This window comes from Zonotrichia leucophrys, chromosome 20, assembly GCF_028769735.1.
Source record: "Zonotrichia leucophrys gambelii isolate GWCS_2022_RI chromosome 20, RI_Zleu_2.0, whole genome shotgun sequence".
Classification (NCBI taxonomy): domain Eukaryota; kingdom Metazoa; phylum Chordata; class Aves; order Passeriformes; family Passerellidae; genus Zonotrichia; species Zonotrichia leucophrys.
In genome coordinates this window covers 4,803,128-4,813,383 of record NC_088189.1, presented here as the reverse complement: position 1 = coordinate 4,813,383, position 10,256 = coordinate 4,803,128, and the positions used below count along the sequence as shown (strand labels likewise).

Sequence of the window (10,256 nt, the reverse complement as noted above, 5' to 3'; positions counted from 1 at the left end):
AAACCCACGTGCTAACTGTGATTTCACTTTCCTTAATTGCATTTTGGAAGGGAGATTAATTATATTACCACTAGAGGGATTACAGATATTAGACTGGCCCAAGTGTTTTGCCCTGAAACTCTTGTGGGGGTGGGAGAAAGTTATTTTCCTAATCTGTGCCCTGCTTTCCTTGTTAACTCTTCTTACGTATTTACAGGTGCCATGGGGTGTAAGTAGCTAATTAAATATGGCATTTGATAAAGTTGAAGGAAGTTTTAATTCCTGTCCTGTGGAGTGTTGGTCTCCCCCACATAAACATGTTAGTTAACGATTACTGCAGAGCAGAAATATTTTCAAAGGTGGCTGTTCCCAGCGGAACCTACTCATTTTCAAGCACGGTTTAAAGGGCAAAGACTGTCTGTTCTCTTGATAAGAATTTGTTTTTAAAGGTTCTATTTAGCTTTTAAAGGCTACATTCATCCGCTTGGAGATAAGATCTTGCATTAAGTGGGGAAACCGGAGGAAAGGTCTCCAAAGAGACGGGCGAGCAGGAAGGGGTTAAAAGATGTCTGAAAGCGCTTTAGGAAATCTTTCTGACTGAATGGGTTTGGCGGCCGTGCTTCAGTGCTGCCTCACCATGTGGAACCGGGCACCTCTCACCGCCCTGGCTCTCAAATCCTGCTGTCATGACAATGTGATCCCCGGGAAAGAGCTGGCACTGGATGCTCCCGATGGCGTGGGGCAGGAAAGGAATGGGAAAAATGGCAAATCCTCCCCTTCCCGATGCTCGGAGCCAGCAGAATTCCCGAGCAGCACCTGCCTGCAGAACCCTGAGGAAACCTGACAATAAATCCATATATACACTTATATCCATTTATACACTTAAATCCATATGTACACTTATATCCATGGTGGATATAAGTGGATATAAATAAATAAATAAATAAATAAATAAAAATACATAAACATAAATATATAAATATATAAAATATAAAAATTATATCAATCCATATGTACACTTATATCCATGGTGCTCCACATACAGCAAGAGGGATCTTTCAAAAGCCCCCGAAAGTGCTGAAATCAGTCTAATTGCAGAGCCTGGCTGGTACATGCCATGTGGAAATTCAGTTTGTAGAGCTACATATTTGAGCCACATACATCACAATGGGGTGGTTTTTTGATTGTTTGTTTTCTATTTAAAGCTTTCCATACTTAAGACAAGTAGCTTTTCCAAGAGGACTGGTACCTCCTAGGCTGTCCACAGAAAATAGGAAACAAAGAGGATGGATGGTATGATGCAAGGAACAAATGCCCAGCAGCAGCCTGTGAAGATCTGGACATGCTTTAGAGCTTGTTTTGCTTCCTGTGGGGTTCAAATACCGCAGCAATCCAAGTGTTTGGAGTCCAGACCTGGTCTCTTGGTATGTCCTGCTTTAAAGATGCAGTCTTGTCCAGTTCAGGCACAACATTTCGTGTGTATTATTTAATAATTGGATTTTAGACCAGTCTGTGTTTGCCAGAAAATCAAAGCAGTGGTTTGATGAGTTAATTTACGTGTTGCTCTGTATTTATGTTCACGTTTTATCTGTAAAATGTCTTTCCCCCAGCAGCATATAAAGAGCTGACGGTGCATGTGTCACACCACGGAGGGGCTGTCCATGGGCAGCCAGTGGATGGGGAGAAAGTTGGGTTATCGCTGAGCTGCTTCCTTCCCCCTTAGGTGAGCAGCTAAAGTCATTTCTCCAAAGCCATCCTTTCCGGGGAAAGTGGAACTAAAATTTTCACTGCCCAAATTAAATGAGAACCCACAGCGCACCTCGAGGAGCGCGAAGTGGGTTCGGTCAAGCCCAGCTCCCCTGTTTTGTTAATTAGTAATCGAGTTCTTCCTGCAGATAACCCGATCTATCGGTTAATGGAGTTTACCGTGCTAAAACCCCAGCGAGCCGCCGCGGGCAGCGCAGCCCCGCAGACACAATGGGCACATTGTTCCCTGGGGAGGGGGCGCCATCCTTCACCCCACTCCTTCGGGGCCGGGGGTTTGCAAAGGGCTAACCGGGGCCGGGGGGTTCCCGGAGCGGTGAAGGGTTAAGCGAGGCCGGGGGTTCCCGGGGTGGTGAAGGGTTAAGCGAGGCCGGGGGTTCCCGTGAAGGGTTAACCGGGGCGGCGGGGCTGCCCGGCCCCTCCCCGCAGCCGGGGCTGAAGTAGCGCGGCGGCGGCGGAGAGGGGCAGAGCCGAGCGGAGCGGGGCCAGCGGAGCCGGTGCTGCAGCGCTGCCCGGCCCCGCCGAGCGAAGATGGCGAAGGCGGCGGAGCGGGGCGGTGTGTGGCTCCTGTCCCTGCTGTCCTTGCTGCCGCTGCCCGCCGCCGCCCGGCCGCCCGCCTCCTTCCCCAGCGATGTGAACGGGCACAGCCTCCACCCGCCCTACTTCAACCTGGCCGAGGGCACCCGCATCTCCGCCACCGCCACCTGCGGCGAGGAGCCGGCGGGCGCCGGCAGCCGGCGCGCCGTGGAGGATCTGTACTGCAAGCTGGTGGGGGGCCCGGTGGCCGGGGGGGACCCCAACCAGACCATCCAGGTACGGCCGGGCCGGGAATGAGGGCACGGAGCCCCCCTTTGTGCGCCGCTGAGGGCAGCGGGGCTGGGCGGGCAGGGCCCCGCTCTCCGCCGGTGCTCGCACGCATCCCCCGGGCGGAGCGGTCGGGGCTGGGGGCTCTGGTTGTGGGACAAGCAGGGAGGGCTGGTCCCGGGCATCCCCCGGAGCAGCGGGGCTGGGGGCACGCACGTGTTCGGGCTCTCTCCCAACCCTGCCGAGAGTTGCTCGAATGGAGCGCCGCTCATTCTTTTTAAAGTTGTGGGTTCTTTGTGTTTATAAAATCGCGGGCAAACCAGCACCTAAATTCCCTTTGGTAGTCAGGGAATTGTTACGGTGAATGTGATAGTGATTACTTTGATGCATCTCGAACTGATAATATTTACATTGATGTGTTTTAACTCGGTGCGTCCGGTGGGGCATTGGGATGAGCAGAGGGGAAAGTTACAAGAGTGGATTTTACAAGCCAGTGTCAGGTGATTTATCTCAGGGGTCCCGTTTTAAGCTGCCCAGAGGGAGCTTGCAGCCAGGAATGCGGACGGTAAAAGCTGCAGTGCAGTGAAACAGCCGTGGCTCTCTTGAAGGGAGGAAAGAACAGTTGTAAAGGGGCTTGTAAAACACCGCGTTTAGTTGCAGGAACTCCAGACCCAGTGTCCCCCCTGAGGGCAGCCCAAGCCGGGAAGAGCAGCTCTGATTTGAAATGCTCCTGCAGCCTGAAGCCAGCCATGGAGCCACCAGCTGCTGCTCTGTGTTTTCTGCTTGTGAGAGTTGTGAGAGCCGTGGTGCCGCTCACCTGTTGCAGTGGTGTTGTCCCTGTTGTATTAACAACAAGGACGAGCCAAGGAAAGCTGTCAGTTTCTCTGACCAAGCCTTTCTCAGCCTCTCGGTGGGGGTGGCTTTGTTACAAGATCATCTCTGAAACATTTTTCTCATTCTGGCCCACATTCTCCTGAGTTAGTGCTGCACTAGGAATTTTCCAGCCATTGTGTGGTTGTGACATGGAATTTTGCTGTCTGTGTGGTATAAATGGTTGAAGATGTCACGGGATGGCAAAAACCTGACGTATCCTTCTGCAAGCTCTGCCACCTTTTAAAGCCATGTCTCACTTCCCTGCATTGTAAAATAGAAGTTTTGCCTGAAGTCCCCGTGTCTGACTTCCCTGCACTGTAAAATAGAACAAGTTTTGCCTGAAGTCCCAGTAGCAGGAGGCTTACAGGGACCTCCATGTAGTAATTGTGCCTCCAGTGAGGCAGAGGAGTAAGGGAAGGTGAAGAAGTAACTTCTGCTCTGTGTGCTTGCAAACAAATATGTGAACGATGTGCCAAGCAAAACGGGGAGGATAAGGCTGCTTGGAGAAGCTGGCAAATGTGGGTGTGCATTTATCACTCCACGTGTGTCCATCTGTGCTCTGGCCACCCTGCTAGCTCAGCATGACACGCAGCACTAAGGATGCTGCTGACTGAAATAACCCCTTGAGGCTGTCCCAGCTCTGGGGGCAGCCCCAGCATCCCCCCAGTGCCAAACACAGCTCCTGAGCTCTGGAATTCTGCAGCCACCCCCTCCTGTCCCCTGTGCAGCTCTGGCACAGGGGGGGCTTTGATCTGAGCACCACTAACCAGGCCAGCGGGCTGCACTCAGTCTGAAAGCTTTAGAAAATTCCTTTTGTAGTGGCTCCTTTCCATGACCACAGGCAGCACCTAAAAGGGAGGGGAGGAAACAGGAGGCATCAGAGCAGAGGTCAGAGTTCCCAATTCATCCCCTTCAGGGGTCCTGGCACCACCGGGTGACTGAAGCAAGGAGGGAGGTGGGAGGGAAGTGTTCAATTTGAGCGGGCTGAAACAACAATAATGAGCTCCACATGCATGTCCTCAGTGCCTGCTGTCCCACCAGCCCAGAGCCCCTGCCCCCCTCCATTCACCTGCTCATTGCTGTGTGATGTGCTCTGGCATAAGGAGTTGTCATCAGGAATACTGGAAAAATGCCACTTGGGACCTTCCAAGAGACATCCACGTGCTGCGGTGGTGAAGGGACGTTTGCTTGGTTAAAGACCTGGGATAAACATTAATTTAGTTGTATATAATAAATTAGTTGAGTTAGTTCTCTATTTTCTGCTGGTTTAATTTGACATTATAGAAGGCTTCAGAAAAGGGAGTTCACTGACTTCTAAACATGATGGTCTTAAAATGTCAATAATCATTAAGTTTTCTGAAGTAAACTGCCTTAAAGACACTTGCGGTGGTTTTGGCACAGCTTGTGGGAAGGCTGTAAACCTTTTCAAGGAGTTTCCTTTGCTTTATTCAGGGCTTTTTGGCAGGAGGCTGCATTTCCAACTGTGGGGGGCTTTTCAGTCTGGAAGGATGTGAGGCACAGCAAGGCTGAGGTGTGCTGAAAGGGACTTGCCCTGGAGGTTTGCTTCCCTTGTCACATTCACTCCTCAGTGTGGGCCAGCCCTGCTTAATGATAATGTCTGGAGGATAAGGCAGAAGAGAGATCATAGATTTCTTTTTTTAAGCTTTACTGGAGGTGCTGTCTTCCAACACAGACAAGCCTGCAAAGGCAGAGCTGTGTGCTCGTGTTGCCCATCCCACCCTGTGCCTGGGGGCTGTTCCAGAGCCAGCAGGGATGGTGCTCTGCTCCTCAGGGTGGGGCAGGGCTGCAGATTATTGTTGCAGATTAGGATTGTAGCAGTGAGGCTGGTTACTGGCATTAATTACAGCAATTACAGACCTCAGAATTTAAGAATGTGCAATAAATTTGGGTGATTTCTAGGCAGTGCTGCTTGTGCCTTCCTCAGAAGCCTGTTCACAGCCCTGAGCTGTCCTTGCCAGTGTGGGCACTGAGCAGAGCTCTGCCCTGTCGCTCTTCCAGGTGTTGACAACAGATGGAATCTGAAGCTGTTTCATCCCTGAATGTCTCAGAATTCTCTTTTGATACGCTGCAGTGTCAGTGACCATTTGTGCTGGTATCTCTGTATCCCATGGCCTGTCTGGTGTGTGGCAGAAGGAATCTGGCTCAGCCCTCAGTGCTCCAGGTGACAATTGGTGCTGTACCTCTCTGTAGGTGTCTCTTCTGGGTTTGCACCTATGATAGTGTTGGATTTCAGTGGTTTAACTGGGTGAAACCACAGGTTTGGAACAAGTTGTTGCCCCCAGGAAAGACACATGGTGAGCCAGCCCCTGAGCAGCTGATCTGCAGGGACAGCCCTGGGAGCAGCTTGCAACAGGCACTTTGTCTCAAACAGAACTTTTTACACCCCATTTCCTGCCCTTTTTACCTCATCCCCAGCAGCCCTGTGCTCCCTGTGGCTTTCTGATAAATCAGGTGAGGGGAGCTGCTGTTGGGTTGCGGCAGGGCCAGATAAACTGGGACAAAGCCACCTGTGTCCCCTGAGAGAGGGGCCAGCAGGGTGCCCAGTTGGTCTGTATGCTCAGGGGAAACTTCAAAGCTCCCAGTGCCCTGAGCAGGATCAGGCCTGCAGGTCCCTGGAAGCTGCCCCTCATTCAAACCTCCTCCTTATCTCTCTGCAGTTTGCTCTGATAGTGGCAGTTTTATGTTCTCTGAGCTGCCCTGCAGCTCCCTGTATTGCTGAAGTTCTTCCTTTGGCCATACCTCTGTAGTGTCCACCCCTGAACTGCTCTGGCTACCTGCAATCTCTGCTAAGCCTGCTGCTCACAATTGCTTTTTAATTAAAATCCTCTTGCTGATGTCAGAACTTCCCTGTAGAGAACCTGACACAATGTGCAGGAGCCTGAGCTGCTCTAAAACACAAATAGCTGGAAATGATTCTGGTCAGGTTTGGGTTTGGCTCTAATGAAACTACTAATGAGCACCTGGTGCATCAGAGAGCCTAATCCCACTTTGAACAGCAAACCTGCTTCAGCTGTGGATGTGTTCCCAGCCCAGCAGGGACAACAGCAGCATTATGAATGTGGAGCAGCTGATCCTCATTTTTACTCAGCTTGAGTTGACTGTCTCCTATCAATGTGAAGTCTGGGTTCAAAATGGCTTTTACATCTGTGGCAAGAATTTAAAGTATGAAAGTACTTTATTTTTTTTTTTGTTATTTATCCCTGTTTTGTGACCTTGCCTCACTTTCCCCCCCCCCACCTCAGCGTTGTGCTGAAATTTCCACACAACCTGTTGCACCGGTTCCCATTAAAGGTTTGAGCTTGGAGAGTTAGGTCAGTTTTATCTGGTCTGCTCTCCCTCCTGGCTCAAAGCATGTCCAAACCAGCCTTGTGACCTCTCTGTACACTGAGTGCTCCCTGCGTCCATGTCAGGCTTACCTGGATGGCTTCAGCTCCTCTTTTCTTTGGCCTTGTGCTTATCCATCTCTATTTTCACATCTCTGGAGGAAAGTAATTTAAAAGTGTTTTTTGTTCAGGATAACTTGTATTGCATTATTGTCTGTAAGTAACAAAGCACGTGTAGTGGGGAATAATGCTGTGAAATCTTTCATTTGCACTGAGATTGCTCCAGAGTTTGGAGGATCTGGAAAATCCCGTGCTCTGCAGTGGCCCTGCCTTGCCTCAGCCTGGGTAGGAAGGGGATTGCCTGTCTTGAGATCTTGTACCTGGTGCAATATTAACACTGGCTGCAGCTGGGGCAGGCAAGGGCAGCATTCCTGCCTGGGGATAACTGTGCCTTTAAAAGGAAAACTGCCTCTAACACAGCTCCCTTCCAGGCTGTTTGTAGCAGCAATTCAAGTGACACAACAGTGGCTCCACACAGCAATTTGCCAGTTTTCAGGGGGCTTTGCAGGTTTCTTTGAGCGTGGGTCAGATTCATTTGTCCATTAATGAGAGAGAAAGAATTGCCACTAACAGCTCAGGGCTTTGTCTGATCCTGCTCAGGAGGTGCTGTTGAAGTTGTGGGGTTGTTTTCTCTGGCAGCGTGTCCATGGAGCTGACAAAGCCACCCCAGGCCACAAAAGCAAGGCAGAGAAGTGGTGGCAGTCCCTGGCCAGCTGACAGCTGGGGCTGTCCCTTTCTGGCCTTGCATTGCAGCATCAGCAGCAAAAGGAACTTGGCTGCGAGACTGAGCTTGAAAATGCAGCTGAAAGAGCTATAATGCAGCTGAAAGAGCTATATTGTGAGCTGAATAGGTGGGCAAGAAACACACTGCAGGGAGCTGGGCAGAGGAGCTGCCAGTCTGAGACATGGCATGGAAATGACTGAATGGTGCTGGGCAGGGGTATGTGAGAGTGGCAGCCCCAGCACAGGAGCTGCTGGCCATGGAGTTGGAGCCTCTGCTCTCCATTGCAGTGCAGCTTCTCCCTCAGACACTCCTGCTTCTGGTAACCTTTGAGTCTGGGATCCTTTGTCCACATTCACTGCATATCTGAAATTCAGGAGGGATGCTGCTCTGGGCAGCCCAGATTCTACACTGGGTGGTTGTGGTGGTTTTGAGCCTTTTCATGTGCCTTTTTGGATCCACACTTTAAATTGGTGCAAACAAACCTTTCTGTATCTTGATTGGCATTAGCAGGCTGCATTTTCTGAATTGAATGACACCCTCTATTTTCTGAATTGCTGTGATACCTGACTGCTCTCTACCACATTTTTCTGGCCAGAATTAAATGTTGTTTTTTGTGCTTTCTGCCAGGGCCAGTACTGTGACATCTGCTCCTCTGCAAACAGCAACAAGGCCCACCCCATCACAAATGCCATCGATGGGACCGAGCGCTGGTGGCAGAGCCCCCCTCTGTCCCGGGGGCTGGAGTTCAACCAGGTCAACGTCACCCTGGACCTTGGACAGGTAAAACAAATCCTTTTGTCTTTGTGTTGGTGAGGAACAGCTTTTCTGCTTCTAAAATCCTTTAGTGGACCTTGCTGGAAGTGTGGAACAAAATCCACTTGTTTAATGACAGGGTTAAGTTTGGTTAAAATAGAGAAGGGAAAACGTCTTGTCTGTCATATTAACTACATTGTGCTCTTTGTTGTTATTATTTAGATCTTCCCTAAAAGCTGAGTCTCCTGTGGAAACTCATTAGGTTATGCAGGTACCATTCCCTTTAGAGGGTACCTCCCTCTCAAAGGGGGACACTTAGCAAGGCCTCACCCCAAAATAGGAAAATGCAGCCCTGAGAAATTCAAGGCTCTAAAACTTTTAACTGGTGTGTTTACAACTTTTTAAAAAAACAGCCAGTCCCTGCTGAAGGTCTTCCTATAAAAGACAAAGGGTGACAGTGGATGTTTGCTCTCTAATGGTGGCAAGGCAGAGAAGTCTGTGGGATGGGGCAGTTTTGGAGCTCACCTCTCCCCCAGCAGACCTGTTTGTTGTGGTTGCTCAGCAGCCTTTTGGGGGCTGAGTCACAGCCCCTTTGGGAGTTTGCTTTGTTTTGTAGAGATTTTGAGATTTTTCAGATACCAAAACTTTACAGTGACTTCACATGTGGATATTTCACTCTCTCTGCTAGAGTCAAGGCTCACTTGTCAGTGCAGTTTGCACAGTGCCTGACTCCAAATTTACATCCAGAGATGGCCAGTCTGCATTGATGGTGTACCCTTCAGCTAGGTGCCTCAAACACACACTTGAGTCCCCAGGACTGGCTCTGCTCTGCTCCTTGCCTTGCTGTAGCACTCGTTTGGAGTCTGCCAAACAGCATTCATAAATCTGGTCTCTCCATGAGTGCCAGCTGCCTCAAGCTGTGCTGTACCAGCAGCAGTGAAATCTCTGCTGCTGACCATGGAGTTTGAGCCTCTGCTCTCCATTGCAGTGCAGCTTCTCCCTCAGACACTCCTGCTTCTGGTAACCAGTTCCTTTGAGTCTGGGACCCTTTGTCAGTGTTCTGCGTATCTGAAGTTCAGAAGGGATGCTGTTCTGAGCAGCCCAGATTCTACACTGGGTGGTTGTGAGGGTTTTGAGCCTTTTCATGTACTTGTTGGCACCCACACTTTAAGTTGATGCAAACAACACGTTCTGTATCTTAATTTGCACTAGCAAGCTGTATTTTCTGAATTGAATGAAACCCTCTATTTTCTGCATTGCTGTGATACCTGACTGCTCTGTCCCACGTTTTTCTGGCCATAATTAAATGTTTTTTATAACCTCCATTGCAGTGCAGCTTTGTGTGGGCAAAGCCTGCTGGAGCTGAGCCCTCCCCAGCAGAGGTGGCATCTGCTGTGTCTGTCTTTTAGAAGCATCCCAGCTGGCAGGGATGTGCATGGCTGTGCACTCACTCCCCTGTGACCAAGGGCCAGCCTGCAATGGAGCTTCTCCTCCTCTTGTCCCTGTCCCTGGCAGCTCTCTGGCTTTGGGCCAGAGCTAACCCAGCTGCCCAGTGTGCCTGCAAGCTGCTGGGCTTGGCTCACCTGGGGGTTTGCAGCCTTCAGAGCTGCTCTGCTGGGAGCCAGAACCTGGAATAATATGGGAGGACTTCAGTGCTGTTAAAACTGAGCTGGTCTACGTTGACATTCTCTCTCCTGAGTCTGTTTGCACCATCATTTCTGCAGGACTGATACCAGAATTTGCATGTGTGGTGCTGGTGGCAGATGCTTCACCTGGTGTGAAATGTTTCTGCCATTTTCTCTGGGCTCACAGACCCTCTGCTTCCCTGTCACCTTTGCAATACGTGATAAACCCAGCTGGTGCCAAAAGCAGCACAAGCCTAAATAAATCTTCAGCTGGTTTTAGTGGCTTCCCCTTCATACACGGCCTCATTGCATGTAATTGCTATAATCACC

The 10,256-nt window shown here is 50.3% G+C and overlaps 1 protein-coding gene across 3 annotated transcripts in view; it reads left to right on the top strand.

Annotated features, from left to right (window-relative positions):
- The first annotated feature begins 2,213 nt into the window (after nt 1-2,213).
- Nucleotides 2,214-10,256, top strand: part of LAMA5 (laminin subunit alpha 5) — an 87,089-nt gene continuing 79,046 nt past the window's right edge. For all 3 annotated transcript variants that reach the window (XM_064730118.1, XM_064730117.1, XM_064730116.1), the window contains exons 1-2: nt 2,214-2,556; nt 8,176-8,328. In XM_064730118.1, the coding sequence (XP_064586188.1) occupies nt 2,275-2,556; nt 8,176-8,328 (435 nt within the window). In that variant the 5' untranslated portion in view covers nt 2,214-2,274. The remainder of the gene's footprint in view (nt 2,557-8,175; nt 8,329-10,256) is intronic.